Here is a 17,672-nt window from a genome sequence, read left to right as displayed (position 1 = left end):
CGTTTTGACAACTGTTCCGGCGAAAACTCGAAGTCAGTACTAGGCTTTAGGCGTAACCTTTCAAATTGTCACATTCCGAATTTGCTCAATCAAAACAAGAGAGGAAAAATGCAATACTAGCTGACCCGGACTCACTCCGCTGCGCCTTCTTTTACTTTATATGGAACAAAATTATCCTTTCAATATTTATTTTCGACAATTTAAGATCTTTTAGTGAAATACCATTTTAACTTGGCTAACAGTTTAACAATATAAGTGCCTTTAACTGAATCCCATATGATCTTTGTTGGTCTACGAATTTAAGTTGTAAAGTGAACTCCATTCCTAAAATACTTCATTTCAGCCCGATATTCTCATGATGTCTGATTTAGTGGTGTTTTCGGGGGAGAGGTGGTCCCCCAGATACTTGGCCCTGAAAAAATATCAGCATCGTGCTGTACTCTCAAATACCATTTATTTAAACCCCATATTGCCATTGGCTTAAGAAGAGTTTACAGAATGAGGCGTCCCCCAAACATATGGCCCCAAAATAGGTTATCAAATTAGTTTTCTAATCTCAAATACCATTCATATAAGCCACATATTGGCATGGTCGAAAATTTTTTTCGCTTTGGGGGTGTTTTTGGAAAGGGGTTATGCCCTAAATACATGGTCCGACATTTGGATATCAAATTCGTATTCTACTCCCAAATTCCTTTATTTGAGCCCCATATTGCGATGGTCACTAAAAAATTTATATTTGTGGGGTATTTTAGGAAAGGGGTAGACCCCAGAAAATTGGTCCCGGAAATGGGTATCAATTCTTGCTCTACCCCCAATACCTTTCATTTAAGCTCAACATTGACATGGTCGGCAAATATGCCCGATTTAGGGGTGTTTTGGGGATTGGGGTGGTCCCCCAAACAATAAGCCCGGAGAATATATTAGCAACGTGCTCTATTCTCATATATCTATGTATCAAAATTGGATATCAATTTCGTTTTGTAATCTCATTTAAACTCCTTATTGCAAAAGTCAGCAAATATGTCCGGTTTGGGGTATTGGCCCTAATAACTATTAATATTTAGTTCCACTCTCTTCAAGACCCAAATTGTCTTGGTGAGCAAATACGTCCTACTTGGGGGTTGTTATGGTGGTGGGACGTCCGCTACACAGTTGGCCCCTAATGTTGATATCAGTTACGTGGTCTACTCCCACATACCTTTACTTTGATCCCCATATTTCCATAGTCGGCAAACATGACCGGCGGGTGCCGGGGGTGTTTTGGGGGATGGGCGGCAACTCAGTGAGTTGGCCTCGAAAATATATATCGGATTCGTGTTCTACTCTAAAAACCCTCTTATTTGAGCCTCATCTTGCAATAGTCAGAAAATAATTACTATTTGGGTGGTGTTGTGCGGATGGCGTGGCCCTGTAGACACTTTTCCTGAACATTGATATCAAATTTGTGCTTTACTCCCAAAGACCTTTCATTTGATCCCCGTATTGCTATGGCCGTAAATTTGTTCCCTTTGGGGGATGTTTTTGGTGAGAGGCGGCCCCCCAAACACTTGGTCCCATATTTGGATGTCAGATTCGTATTATACATTCAAATACCTTTTATTTAAGCCCCCATGATCCCATGATCAGTAAATAAGTCCAGTTTGGGGGTTGTTTTGGGAAGGGGTGGATCCCCAGAAAAGTGGTCCCACATTTGGATATCAGATTCGTATTCTTCTCGCAAATACCTTTCATTTGAGTCCCATATTGCCATGGTCGTTAAATATGTCCGATTTAGGGGTGTTTTGGTGCTTGGGGTGGTCTCCCTAGCACTTGGTCTGACAATTGGTTATCAGATACGTTTTCTTATCCTAAATACCTTTCATTTGTGTCCCATATTGTCGTGATTTGTCTAAATATATGTTTGGTAGGTTATAGGGTGGGGCGGCCCCCCTAATTACCCCATCCGAAATTTTGATACCAAATTTTTATATTTAGGGTACTATATGAGATCACACAAAATTTCGCTTAAATGGCACCACCCATCTCCGAGATCTGGCGTTTCTGAAAACTATGGTAAGGGGGAGGGTCCATCTTCAGATATCAAAAAATGTAGTACCCTATTTTCACCATGGGGTCATTATGCACCATCTGTGAAAATTTCAAGAAAATCGGTTCAGCCGTTTCTGAGTTTATAAGGATCCGGTATACGAATAATTTTTTGCGGCTATCGACCCACATTTGTAATTAAAAAGTTTTTGGTATTAAAACAAAAAAAAATGTCCTTTTACCGTAGGCGATAATGTTTAAGGATTAACAATAAACAAAGCTAGTAACGTTCAATAATCCTAAGTTTCTGGCTAACGTTTGATTTGTTGAAGGGAAACATTGCACGGTTACAATAAAAGAAATGTCTCGTGATAAAAGTATTTTGTTGGTCGAAAAATATCTCAAACGTTTCATTTTTTGCGTACTCATTCTGCTTATATAATGTCGATAAATTCTCCTCCGAACTTTATTAAAATTGATCGAAAATCTGTTTTCTAAAGGATGTCTCTGGAAAAATGCGTCCAACAATTGCCGTATATGCTTATAATTTGCATGATGTCTCACAGTCTGCTGACTAACAGGATTTAAGAAAAATCCTTCCCAATAGACTCAACGATGCTTGCAATTGACTGAAAGATTTCAACCCTTAATCGCTGTGAGCTCCGTATCATTTGCGTTAAATATTGTTTTGACAATTGTGAAATTCCATGAAGAAACGAAATGGTTTCATTTGAACTGATTATTTTAAAATGGAAATTAATCTTGGTAATCATTATGTAAAATCTGTGTTTCCGAGTTCTTCAAAGTTTGCATTTCATTGCTGATACATTCAAATAATTTATAGTAAAATATCACTTATTGTTCTTTGGAAACCATATTTATTATTAAATAAAGTTTTTCAGACTAACAAGCAAAATATTTAATTTAAAGAAAATTTTTGAATAAATATTTTTTACAAATGAAATCTAAATTACAATAAACACTCGAATGAAAAGAAAATTAAAAAAAGCATTGCCATTGGCCTCCTAAAAAAAAAATTCCTTAAAATTTAAAATATTTATTGAAATTTGTCTTTAAAAAAAATTTAGGAAAATGTCGTTTCAAAAATTGGTATTGAAATCTATCTTCTCTTCCGTTTCTTCTGTTTTCTATCTTCCGTTTAGAAAAAATAATTTCGAGAGGGTCCAGGTCTGAGTAACATTTGTCTTAGAAAAATATTTGTTGACATTTTGAAAAAAAAAAAAAAAACAATGTATTAAATTAAGTCATTAGAAAAATGTCATAAAAATGTTGTCTTAGAGAAAAATGTCTTTGGAGTTTCCTCCTTACAAATAAACAAGTAAAAGTGTGCTAAGTTCGGGCGGGCCAAATCTTATATTCCCTCCACCATGGATCGCATTTGTCGAGTTCTTTTCCCGGCATCTCTTCTTAGGCAAAACAGGATATAAGAAAAGATTTTATCTGCTATTAATAAACAGATCGGTTTATATGACAGCTATATCAGGTTTGAACCATACTTGGCAGTTGTTGGATATCATAACAAAACACGTCGTGCCAAAATTCATTCAAATCGGATAAGAATTGTGCACTCAAGAGGCTCAAAAAGTCAAGACCCTAGATCGGTTTATATGGCAGTGAATAGAATTGGGACAAGGAGAGTGTGGATCAGCGCCAACTGTCGCTACGATGGAAAGCTGGACACACGACTCCAGAGGTTGTTGTTCCAATTGTGGACTGTATATGGATGTCACAGAGGAGATTATCTTCCACACGGTAACGTTAGCAGAACCAGCTGATGGATTCAATGGCTTAACGACACGGCTTTATGTCAGGTTGGGTGAAGTTGATTTCTCGAGCAATGAAAATCACCATCCAACTCACCAAATGGTATAGAGAAAAAAAGAGTAGCACGAGCAGGTTAGAATCCAAGTTGGTTTTATTTAAAGATGATAAGTTCTCACCAAGTGGTTTGGTTTGCGGCTGCCAAGCAAGTGGCAGATTGACAATTTTCTTTCAACTAGGAAACCTATCGACTTTATTTTATTTCATTTTAGAACTAGTTGAAGTTTAAACAAACTTTGACATTCTTGTCGATACTAATTTTAGTGCAATTTGTACATTTTCCTAATAGTTCAATTTTTAATTCATATGACTTTCAAACTATGTTTCGGTTAAATTCAAATTAAATTCATATAATACATTAAGGCTAAACAACATGTTTAGACATGGCGCCGGGCTTAGAAATGATCGTTCTGGTGGGTGGCACAAAGTACAGTTGCTAATGATCGAATGGCGTCTGAAATTATGGTTTGGTTTATAAATGGTTGAATGGATGTGTTCCTTTTAGCCTTTTGACCAATTCGCTTGCTCTTCTGTTGCTTATGATGCCTTGGTTGCTGTTGTTGAGTATGCTGACTTTTTCTTTGCTTTGGATGGTTCTTTTGTTGTCTTTTGGTGTTCGTAACTGAGGTTCCAGTGTAAATCATCGGTTTGTTTGGGTGCAACATGGTGTGATGGCAATTATGACATTTGCGACATTTATTTTTTGATTTACATTGGGCGGCTGTGTGGCTTTTCGCTAGACAGTTCACACAGTATTTGAATTGACGCACTGTCCGGCATCTCTCAACAGGTTGCATCTTAAAAAATTTTGGACATACACTTATGCTGTGGAATCTCTTACACAACATACAACGATATATCTCGGAGTTTGGGGATTGATTTTTACTAGATGATCTGTAATGGTAAAATGTGGCATACGGTTAAGCTGAAAAAAATCCTCAAAACAGTGGAAAATTTTATAGGTATGTAGTGCGATAAAGAGATTTTAACAGTCGGATTCGGTTGTATTCATATAGGGCAATAGACATAGTTTTACTATTGGGCGCTTTATCAACCCAGCAGCAGTACGCACGTTGACGACTCTTACTTTACCATCTGATCCGGCCTGGGAATCCTCGATTCTTCCGAGCTTCCACTCACTGGGTGGAAGCAAATCATCAATAACGACGACTAGATCTCCCTTTTTCACGTCAGATTGCGGGTTTTTCCACTTGTATCGTTTCTGAAGTGATTTCAAGTAATCTTCTCTCCAGCGTACCGCGAACTGATGGTGGATGGCTTTCAGTTTCGTCCATCGATTTATCATAGAAATATTTGGAGATATCGGTTCGGGAAATGCTAACATCGGGGACCCTTTTAGAAAGTGGCCCGGTGTGAGTGCACTCAAATCTGTAGGGTCTTCTGACAAAGCTGATATAGGGCGAGAATTTAGAACACCTTCTATGCGTGCTAAAATAGTGGCAAATTGTTCAAATGTAAACCTGTGGGCACCTGCTACCCTTTTAAAATGGAGTTTGAAGCTCCTAACAGCAGCCTCCCACAATCCTCCCATGTGTGGGGCGTGAGGTGGTATGAAGCTCCATTCGAAACCATGCGTGGAATATCTATTCGACAAATCTGCAGATGCATTTTTTATAAACTGTGAAAATTCCCTGAGAAGCACTCTACTAGCGCCTACAAAATTCCGACCATTATCCGATACTACCCTTCGGGGTAGTCCTCGCCTCCCAACAAATCGAGCAAAGGCGGCCTCGAATGCCACAGACGACAAATCTGAGCACGGCTCTAAGTGTATGGCCTTCGTTGAGAAGCACACGAACACTGATACGTATGCCTTGGTCGAAGGAGCTTTGCGTAAATATGAGCTTTTCAGGTCGAATGGACCTGCAAAGTCTATGCCGGTCACATGGAATGGTGGCGAGATCGTACACCGATCAAGTGGTAATGGTGCCATCATTTGGGTACAGGATTTGTGTTTGAACACAACACACGTCTTACATTTGCGTATAATAGACTTAACCCGGGGTTTCAGTCTTGAAATGTAAAATTCTGTCTGTACCATTCTGCACATTAGCGTGCAGTCTGCGTGAGCCAAAAACTTGTGAAGATGAGACAGGTAAAGATGGCAAAACCATGAATTGCCTGGAAGTACCATTGGGTGGCGTTCGCTATATGGAAGTGTTGATTGCGACAAACGCCCATTAATTCTAATAATCCTGGCATCATCAAGAAATGGGTTAATTGTGCTCAAAGAGCTTTTTGGGGAGATTTGGAGACCTTGAGAAAGAGCATTGTATTCGTCCTTGAACCCGTATTGCTGAGCCGTGAGTATTAACCTTCGCTTCACAAACAAAATCTCCTCGTAGCAAAGACTCACACTGGAGAAATTCGCAGTCGATCTAGTTGTCGGATGTGTCCGGTGATAAAATCGATAAATATATGAAATAACTCTTAAGGCTCTATCGTATGAAGAAAATCTTTTCAAAATTTCAGAATCTTCTGATACAATGTGAAAGGTTTGTGCAAGTCCCTCCGGTGGTCCCGGGGGTGTTATGGGAACCATTTCTGGCCAAGAGGACGAAGTGGCAGTCATCCACGATGGTCCGTTCCACCATAGCTTGGAGTTCGTAAGATCTCGAGGACTACACCCACGGGTACCAAGATCCGCTGGATTGTCGGCAGTAGGAACATGACGCCATTGGGCATTGGGAACAAGGGAATGAATCCTTGAAGTCCGATTCGCGACAAATGTCTCCCAAGACCATGGAGGTTTTGATAACCACCCAAGTACGATCGACGAATCCGTCCACAAGAAGGTGTGAGCGATTTCAAAATCAAAAACAGATAGAATATAATTCACCAGCTTGGCTAGTAGCTCGGCTCCAATAAGCTCCAAACGTGGTAAACATACCGTCTTCAATGGAGCTACCCTACTTTTTGCAATCAGTAGGTTGGAGCAAGACTCAAATCCCGAATCAACCACTATGTACACGCAAGCGCAATATGCTGCTTTAGAAGCATCAGCAAAGCCATGGATCTGAACGCGATCAGATGGCATATATCGAATCCAGCGCGGTATTCTTAGGTCAATAATATGGGAGAAATCTTTCATGAGACCCTCCCAGGTTAAGTGTGACTCCTCGCTTATGGGTGAATCCCAATCCAACCCTTCAAGCCATAACTGCTGCATTAGTATCTTGGCTCGTATGATGACTGGAGTTATCCAGCCTGCTGGATCAAATAACTGACTGACGGCCGACAGCACCTTTCGTTTAGTCAGGGTTGTAGTTGTGTTTATAGGATTCAGCGCGTAAGAAAAACTGTCGGTCAAAGCGTTCCACATTACTCCAAGAGTCTTTGTGGAGCTTGTCTCATCCAGTCTCAAAAAATTCAGGTCATACATGTCTTCGGGAGGCAAATGATTCAAAAGTCGAGAATTATTGGCGGTCATCTTCTTTAACGGGAAACCCGCAGATTTGAGAGTAGTTATCAACTGGGTTTGGAGATCGATTGTCTCCTGTAAAGAAAAACCGCCAGAAAGTATATCGTCCACATAAGTTTCTTTCCTTAATGTGTAAGATACTTTCGGGAACTGTGTCTCACAGTCGGATGCTAATTGAAGCAAAGTACGGATCGCCAAAAATGGGGCGCAGTTTATACCAAAAGTTACAGTACGTAGTTGGTAATCTTTGACTGCGCTATCAGATGTTTTCTGATATAGAATTCTCTGGTATGGCCGATCAATTGGGTGTACTAAAATTTGCCGGTACATTTTCTGTATGTCACCGCTGAAGACATATTTGTATTTCCTCCAATTTAACACAGTGGTTATCAAATGTGTTTGAAGTGTGGTCCCAGTCAATAAGACGTCATTAAGAGAGAATCCAGATTTGGATTTTCGGGACGCATTAAACACAATTCTTACTTTCGTACTTTTATGTTCAGGTCGCACCACAGCGTGATGGGGGAGGTAGAAAGAATAAAACTTTCCGTCAGAGAAAACCTCTTCGGAAGATGTTTCTTCCATATGACCCATTGATAAATATTCCTCCAAAACCGAATTGTATTGAAACTGTAGTTCCGGATTTTTCGACAGAGTATTCTCCATTCTTGTTAACTGCCCGAGGGCGAGGAATCGCGATGATCCGAGATGAATGGAATTTGAAAACTCTTTTTTAAATGGCAGTCGTACAATGTACCGACCGTCGGGTCCACGTACTGTGGTTTTAACGTAAAATTCCTCGCAGAATTGATCTTCCTCTGAAATTGGGGGTGAAGCGGGAATATCTTCCAATTCCCAAAATTTCTGCAGAGTTTCATTGAGAGCGGTGTTCTCAGAGGGTAAAACATTGGTCGTGAACGCCTGAATTTGTTCCGTCCTCATGGGGCCGCTGAGGACCCAACCAAAAATAGTATTATAGGCAGATGCGTCCCCACATATATTCTTCTTAATTCCATCGATGTTGAGATATTTCTCAGAGTCATTGCCCAAAATCAGATCTATCTGTGACGACTTGTTGAAAAAAGGATCTGCTAAATCAAGTTCACTTAATTCCTCCGGATTTGTGATCGAAAATGAGACGGAAGGCAATTTCTGGGTTACCTTAGGGAGCACGATGGCATTAATGGCTATTCGAAGATTGTATCTTGAGGAATAAAGTACCAGTTCACATTCCTTATTAGAAGAAAGTTTCTGTTCCCCTATACCGAAGATATCAAATAGGGCTCTACGATAAGGGATTTGAAGCAGATTTCTGGCCTTTTCTGACAAAAATGTGCGTTGGGAACCAGGGTCTATCAATGCTCGAAGAGTGAAAAGCTGTCCTCCATGATCAACTTGCACCATAGCGGTGCGAAGCAAAATAGTTCCATTGCTTGAAGCAAAATTTGCCTGTACCTGAGCACTGCGTAAAAGACCTGATGATGATGGATTGGATGTGTCCTCCGCCATACTATTCGGATAACGACGAGGTTCCGTCGTCACAGGACCATCTTTAACCCTATTACTCTCAGACTCGACTTGTGACCTCTGCTTCAAATGGAGCAAGGTATGATGTGATTTCTGACACACCGAGCATTTGTTCTTGCTCTTACATTTCTGTTTCCTATGAAAGGTAGACAGACAGTTATTGCAGAATTTGTTTCTAAACACGAAGTCTATCCTTTCTTGTTCTGTAAAACCTCGGAATTTCGAGCAAATGCGTAAAGAGTGATTCTCCTCACATAAAGGACACGAAAGATCCAGTTTTTCCTGAGAATGGTAAGCCTGAGTACGATTAACCGGAGGAGAAGGCTGATTATAGCCATCTTTTGTTGAACGGATACTGGATAAACGTTCAACAATTTCATACCTATCGATGAGGAATTCGTCCAATTGGGACCACATCGGCAATTCACTGTGAGAGCTTAGGGACTGTTCCCATAAGGATAATGTCTTATCCGGAAGTTTCGTCGAAATCAAATAAATCAAAATAGGATCCCAATACTCTACTTTAACATCGAGTGTCCTAAGAGTGGCAAGACAGTCATTCACCGTCGACTGTATTTTCTGGACCGAATCACTAGTCTCTACCGCTGCCACTGGGATATTGAACAAAATCTTAAGTTGGTTGTCAACCAACACTCGCTTATTCTCAAAGCGAGCTTTAAGAGCCCTCCATGCCAATTCAAAATTCTCATCACACAAAGTGTATCGTTTGACTATGGCACCAGCAGAGCCCTGAGTCTTATTCCTCAGGTGATACAACTTCTGTGCCGGAGTAAGTTTTGGGTGGTTCACATAGACCGCCGTGAACATATCACGGAAAGATGGCCATTCCTCGTATCCCCCTTTGAAAACCTCCGTATCGCACGGAGGAACCTTTATGTAAACATTGGGTGAATCATTCGAGTGTGGCTCTAAACCACCGCGAGGGATCGGGAAATCATTCGGAGTTATGCCTATTCTGAAAGCCTCTACTCGAGGATCGGAAGAAGATGTTATCTTCGAAATATCGAAAAGCCGAGATCTAGACCCATAGTATGCTTCAGAGCATACATTAAAATTGATCTTAGCTTTATCTCTCACTTCCTTGGTAACAGACGGATCAGATGACAGCATTATGGACTCATAGGAAGAATTCAACTTCTTCCATCTATCTTCAAGATCCTCCATTTTTGCCTGTACCAATGACTCGGTCTGCTGGATCAAATCTATCTTCTCTATATAACTGCAAAGCATCAACAAATGGTCGTAATAAAAATAAAATTTACTCTCTACCACGCACATCTTTCTATTCTCGCCACCCGTGGTACTATCGTCCAAAGAATCGTTAGACATATTCGTATGTTGACCCAATTATGGTCAGCACAGATCCTTTGAGGAGAAAAATAATATCTCTATATCGAGTCGGTAATTAAACGCGAAATAATGATAATGGACAGCACACTGCCCTAGGACCTACACGATCCCAACTAAAATTCACTGATGAGCAGTAAGCCCTTACCAATTCCGTTCAGTGTGACCCAAGCCAGACAGACAACAATAATTCCGGTGTGATCGACGAAATCTATGCACATTTCCCAAAGAATCCGATTTAATAAATTGTCTCAAAAAAAAAAATAGCCTCTCAATCAAAGCTTACCGGAAAACTCTGTCTGCATACAAACAAAGGGTCTTGCTAAATAAAAAAAAATTGTTTGAGCCCAATAGTCTTTAGGTGGCTATGAACCGCTATATATAATAAACAAAATGTTACAAGCGGGGAACAAAATAGTGAGTAATTGTAAACCATATGACAAAATCCAAAATTAAAAGTTGGAAGGACAATTTTGATGAACTAGTTTCGGGTGACTATGAACCTTTGCGTAGCGATGAATTTGAATTTACTTCTAGTGACAGCAACTAATTTAAATTCATTTGATTGTAAACCACATTATTTTTTCCCAATTTAAATGAAATTGGCATGTTATCCTAGATCTATCCCGATATGCAATAATAGGGGTAACAGTTTCTTTTGTACTGTTGCTTAGAAAAAATTATGTTTCGATTAGATGTGGAATCGGAATCTCATTATCTTATACCGTGATATGTTCGTGCGATGATTTGTCAAGAAAGAAGAAGAAAGGCGATGAAAGTAAGTGTAATGAAAACAAGACAAACGTAAATAGTTGTTGCCATGAATATGTATGTATCAATGTCTTACAAAATGGATTACTTCTTCTTGAAAAAGTGTTTGGTCAAAGATATTTCCTTCAAATTGATCTTTGTTTACAAATGAGAAGATTAACGAAACAAGATTACCTTTAATGTGATGAATTGTGGAATTTTAATTTTCGCATTGTTGGTTAATACGAACGAAATATGCGCGTTTTTTCTTTTTTTTTTTTCGTTTGGTTTTTTTTTTTTTTTTTCAATTCTTTCTGGACCTTTATAGTCAAACCGCATCACTAGTTATTGGACAGAAAACATTCCTGCAATTCATTATTTCCTTCCTTAAGTTTAAATGTTTAAATGTAAATGGTATCACAACGATAAAATTTGTCATAATCTTAGCAAAAAGAGGAATTAATACAGAAGAAATTAGAAACGAAAACCAAAGAACTGACCAAAGAGACTGGCGAAAGAACGAATGGAAATGAAATTAAAAATATGATGACTTTTGGGAAATGATAGACAAGAGCCAAAATTTGCAATGGGAACGAATGGGAATGATGTTAACATCATAATGACGTTTGCGAAATGGTAGATATGAGGAAAATAAATTTGCAGGTTATGTCTTGTGGTATACGAGCCGCTATGTTTGCGAATTTTTAGATTTCTTCTGTTCGATTTGCAATAACGGTTTCTTACCCTTGCACTTCTTAATAATGTTACTTTTGCAGATTATGTAACTGGAGATTTTTTACCACAAGGCACGTGTTTTATTCAATTTTTCCATAAACCATATGCATATATATATATACATAATTATCGCAATTTTTAATTACAGAATTTCATACACTGAATTTGCGCTCGTTGTAATTTTCCACGCACATGTATCACATCTTTTCCCACATGTATAATATCTTTGCCGAATTTTGTGAGTTCTAAAGAAACTCACTTCACTAAATTTTTTAGACTGACAAAATACTCTAATTTAACGGATCGGGTAGGAATTTTTCGATCTATGATTTTCTGAACAGGTTTTCTTTTTCTTTCTGTCTTTCGCTGCTTAGTTCATTTTTTAACTCTTTAAACATAATCCCTGCAAATGTTCACAGATGCACTCTTAATACACGGACGGACTGCAAACTTTTATTAAATTATTCTAAACCACTTCTTCTAATTGCTTCCCTATTAAATTTGGCACACCGTATCAATAACTGCACACCGGCTTCTTAACAAAGCTGTTTAGCTTACCGTACCCGAAATGACACTGACAAGTGATATTTCATTCCGTTTAGGGTTTACCTCATTTCTCTATGTTGTGGGATCTTCTCTGCTGCTGAATTCGATTCTCTTGCCGAGAGGACCATGAATAGAATTGGGACAAGGAGAGTGTGGATCAGCGCCAACTGTCGCTACGATGGAAAGCTGGACACACGACTCCAGAGGTTGTTGTTCCAATTGTGGACTGTATATGGATGTCACAGAGGAGATTATCTTCCACACGGTAACGTTAGCAGAACCAGCTGATGGATTCAATGGCTTAACGACACGGCTTTATGTCAGGTTGGGTGAAGTTGATTTCTCGAGCAATGAAAATCACCATCCAACTCACCAAATGGTATAGAGAAAAAAAGAGTAGCACGAGCAGGTTAGAATCCAAGTTGGTTTTATTTAAAGATGATAAGTTCTCACCAAGTGGTTTGGTTTGCGGCTGCCAAGCAAGTGGCAGATTGACAATTTTCTTTCAACTAGGAAACCTATCGACTTTATTTTATTTCATTTTAGAACTAGTTGAAGTTTAAACAAACTTTGACATTCTTGTCGATACTAATTTTAGTGCAATTTGTACATTTTCCTAATAGTTCAATTTTTAATTCATATGACTTTCAAACTATGTTTCGGTTAAATTCAAATTAAATTCATATAATACATTAAGGCTAAACAACATGTTTAGACAGGCAGCTATACTAGGTTATGGACCGATTTGAACCATACTTGGCACAGTTGTTGGATATTATAACAAAACACGTCGTGCAAAATTTCATTCCAATCGGACAAGAATTGCACACTCTAGAGGCTCAAGAAGTCAAGACCCAAGATCGGTTTATATGACAGCTATATCAAAACTTGGACCGATATGGCCCATTTACAATACCAACCGATCTACACTTAAAAGAAGTATTTGTGCAAAATTTCAAGCGGCTAGCTTTACTCCTTCGGAAGTTAGCGTGCTTTCGACAGACAGACGGACGGACGGACGGACATAGCTAGATCGACATAAAATGTCACGACGATCAAGAATATATATACTTTATAGGGCCTCAGACGAATATTTCGAGTAGTTACAAACAGAATGACGAAATTAGTATACCCCCCATCTTATGGTGGAGGGTATAAAAATGATATATTGTATTGGAATTGAGTTCAAATAAGGCCAATGGGTTTTGTTTTCATTATGAATAGAAAATCAAAATAAAATGATCATGAAGAAATTTAGGCAAAATGTAGTATTCCAAAATGCATTGAGCTGGCACAAAAATTTTCAAATTTTGGCTTAAAAACTATTTTTAAAGTAGGCCCAACTATTGTGGAATGTAATCTTTAGAAAAAAAAACTTTATTACAAATTAGTCTTTAGATGAAATTTTATTAAAATTTTATCTCAAGGAAAAAATTTTTAAATATGTTGTCTATAAAAAAATTTATAATGAAATTATTTTTCTAAAAAAATAATTTCGAGGGGGTCTGTTTGTTAGAGAATGTTGCGCTGAACTTTTTTCTTAACAAAAAAATTTCGTTAAAATGTCATAAAATTTTTTTTAAGTAAGAGTTTTATCACAATTTTTTCATTAAGAAAAAAATGTTGTCGAAAAAAATTTTTGGAAATATTGTCTTTATATAATACTAGCTGACCCGAGCCCGCTCCGCTGCGCTTTCTTTTACCTTATATGTAACAAAAGTTTCCTTGGAATATTTATTTTCGACAATTAAAGAGCTTTTAGTGAAATACCATGCTACGAATTTAGTATATCGCTAGACTAACAGTTTAACAATATAAGTGCCTTTGTCCGAAACCCATATGATCGTTATTGGTCTACGAATTTAAGTTTGGATGTAAGGTGTACTCCATTCTTAAAATACTTTATTTCAGCCCGTACTCTCATGATAACTGATTTAGTGATGTTTTCGGGGATGAGGTGATCCCACTGGCACTTGGCCCTGAAAAATACCAGCATCGTGCTCTTCTTTTAAATACCATTTATTTTAACCCCATATTGCCATTGGTTTAGGGGAGTTTACACGATGATGCATCCCCCAAACACATGGCCCCTAAATAGGTTATCAAATTCATTTTCTAATCTTAAATACTACATATTGGCATATTCGAAAAATTTTTACCCTTTGAGTTGTGTTTTGGGGAAGGGGTGATGCCCTAAATACATGGTCCTAAATTTGGATATCAAATTCGTATTCTACTCGCAAATACCTCTATTTGAGCCCATTTTGCGATGGTCAGTAAAAAATTGCTGTTTGTGGGGTATTTTGGGAAAGGGGTTGATCCCCAGAAAATTGACATGGTCGGTAAATATGGCCGATTTAGGGGTGTTTTGGGGTTTGGGGTGGACCCCAAACACTAAGCCCGAAAAATATATCAGCAACGTGCTCTATTCTCATATATCTGCATATCATTTATTTGTACCCCATATTGCCATTGGCCTCAAAATTGGATATCAAGTTCTCCTTATTGCAAAAGTCAGCAAATCTGTCCGGTTTGGGGTATTGGCCCCAAAAACTAAGCAAATACGTCCTATTTATTTATTTATTTATTTCATTTCATGCAATGCGAGGCCATCAGACCTATAAATAATCACACTATGCATAAGACGTACTTTTTCTAACATAAGTTAAAACAAGTAAAAGCGTGCTAAGTTCGGCCGGGCCGAATCTTATATACCCTCCACCATGGATCGCATTTGTCAAGTTCTTTTCCCGGCATCTCTTCTTAGACAAAAAAGGATATAAGAAAAGAGTTGCTCTGCTATTAAAACGATATCAAGATATGGTCCGGTTCGGACCACAATTAAATTATATGTTGGAGACCTGTATAAAATTTCAGCCAATTCGTATAAGAATTGGGCCCATTGGGGCTCACGAAGTAAAATAGAGAGAACGATTTATATGGGATCTGTATCGTGCTATAGACCGATTCAGACAATAATAAACCCGTTTGTTGATGGCCATGAGAGGATCCGTCGTACAAAATTTCAGGCATATCGGATAATAATTGCGACCTCTAGGGGTCAAGAAGTCAAGATCCCAGATCGGTTTATATGGCAGCTATATCAGGTTATGAACCGATTTGAACCTTATTTGACACAGTTGTTGAAAGTAAAAATAAAATACGTCATGCAAAATTTCAACCAAATCGGATAGGAATTGCGCCCTCTAAAAGCTCAAGAAATCAAATCCCCAGATCTGTTTATATGACAGCTATATCAGGTTATGGACCGATTTGAACCATACTTGGCACAGTTGTTGGGTATCATAACGAAATACTTCGTGCAAAAATTCATTAAAATCGGATAAGAATTGTGCCCTCTAGAGGCTCAAGAAGTCAAGACCCAAGATCGGTTTATATGGCAGCTATATCAGGTTATGGACCGATTTGAACCATACTTGGCACAGTTGTTGGATATAATAACAAAACACGTCGTGCAAAATTTCATTTCAATCGGATAAGAAATGCGCCCTCTAGAGGCTCAAGAAGTCAAGACCCAAGATCGGTTTATATGGCAGCTATATCAGATTATGAACCGATTTGAACCATACTTGGCATAGTTGTTGGATATAATAACAAAACACGTCGTGCAAAATTTCATTCTGATCGGATAAGAATTGCGCACGCTAGAGGCTCAAGAAGTCAAGACCCAAGATCGGTTTATATGGCAGCTATATCAGGTTATGGACCGATTTGAACTATACTTGGCGCAGTTGTTGGATATCATAACAAAACACGTCGTGCAAAATTTCATTCCAATCGGATAAGAATTGCGTACTCTAGAGGCTCAAGAAGTCAAGACCCAAGATCGGTTTATATGGCAGCTATATCAAAACATGGACCGATATGGCCCATTTACAATACCAACCGACCTACACTAATAAGAAGTATTTGTGCAAAATTTCAAGCGGCTAGCTTTACTCCTTCGGAAGTTAGCGTGCTTTCGACAGACAGACGGACGGACGGACGGACGGACGGACAGACGGACGGACATGGCTAGATCGACATAAAATGTCACGACGATCAAGAATATATATACTTTATGGGGTCTCAGACGAATATTTCGAGTAGTTACAAACAGAATGACGAAATTAGTATACCCCCCATCTTATGGTGGAGGGTATAAAAACTACTCAATTGTAATGATGGTGGGAAGTCCTCTAGTCAGTTGGTCCCTAATGTTGATATCAGATACGTGGTCTACTTCCAAATACCTTTCATTTGAGCCCCATATTTCCATAGTCGGCAAGCATGACCGGCTTGGGGGTGTTTTGGGGGATGGGCGGCCACTCAGTGAATTGGCCTTGAAAATACATATCGGATTCGTGTTCCACTCTAAAAAAACCTCTTATTGCAAAAGTCAGAAAATACATACTATTTGGGTGGTGTTGTGGGGGTGGGGTGGCGCCATAGACCCTTTTCCCCAATATTGAAATCAAAGTGTCTATAGACCGATACAGTTCCCATATAAATCGATCTCTCTATTTTACTTCTTGACCCCCCAAAGGGCGCAATTCTTATTCGAATTGACTGACATTTTACACAGGTCTCCAACATATAATAATATAATAATAGCAGAGCAAATCTTTTCTTATATCTTTTTTTGCCTAAGAAGAGATGCCGGGAGAAGAACTCGGCAAATGCGATCCATGGTGGAGGGTATATAAGATTCGACCCGGCCGAACTTAGCACGCTTTTACTTGTTTTTGTCGATAGACAATCTACTTTTGAGGGTGGCTCGGGCCCGAGGGCCCCTGTCTTCGTCCCTTCCTAATCGGTTTATTACTTTATGTTAAAATCGCACTTGGAACGTATTTCTTTGGGCAACTACATAGCAGAATTCTGAGATGAACATTCAATAATATTTGAGTGTGGTCATTTAATGCGACTTTTCAATCCATGGTGGAAGATATTATTGATAAATTTTCTACTTTTTCCATCAGTGTGCAATAAATTTTATAAGTAGCTACAACATCAAAGACAAGATTTGCAAAAACATATCAATCAAAGAAACATCTGTAGTTTCCGGCAGCTTTCATCTTATAAAGGAATCCTTCAAATTTGATATAAAATGAATGTGGGCAACACTGTTATTGACTTCTACCCGCATACATCAATATTTCATTCATTATTAAAACGCATTCCATAGAATAGAGAAGCTGAAGAAATATCTACAGTTATCTAACCTCCTTATGTTAGATAACTGCAGATGTTTCTTCTGTAGCTGAAAGAAGGTGGTGTGGCTGAAGGGTTTGCAATAGGGTAGACTTTATTAAACAGTCTCAGGTGTTTTATAAACATAATGGAATTATTGCATTTGCATAGCAGAGCAAATTCCATTCCATGGCATATATTTTTTTTTTTTTTGTTTTTTTGCCATTCATATCTTTTCTAT

At 38.6% G+C, this 17,672-nt stretch overlaps 2 protein-coding genes across 3 annotated transcripts in view; one reads left to right on the top strand and one right to left on the bottom strand.

The window, feature by feature from the left end:
• LOC106090543 (uncharacterized) overlaps nucleotides 1–17,672 on the top strand; it is a 226,792-nt gene that overhangs the window by 35,660 nt on the left and 173,460 nt on the right. The gene's annotated exons all lie outside the window — the stretch shown is intronic.
• Nucleotides 4,047–10,362, bottom strand: LOC131995885 (uncharacterized). The gene is made up of 2 exons (XM_059365161.1): nucleotides 4,958–10,362; nucleotides 4,047–4,764 (listed from the first exon to the last, which is right to left on the bottom strand). Exons 1-2 carry the CDS (start codon nucleotides 10,187–10,189, stop codon nucleotides 4,756–4,758), a joined length of 5,241 nt encoding a protein of 1,746 aa, XP_059221144.1. The 5' UTR covers nucleotides 10,190–10,362; the 3' UTR covers nucleotides 4,047–4,755.

The sequence above is a fragment of the Stomoxys calcitrans genome, chromosome 3 (genome assembly GCF_963082655.1).
Source record: "Stomoxys calcitrans chromosome 3, idStoCalc2.1, whole genome shotgun sequence".
NCBI classification, from domain to species: domain Eukaryota; kingdom Metazoa; phylum Arthropoda; class Insecta; order Diptera; family Muscidae; genus Stomoxys; species Stomoxys calcitrans.
This window is presented reverse-complemented; position numbering and strand designations above follow the sequence as displayed.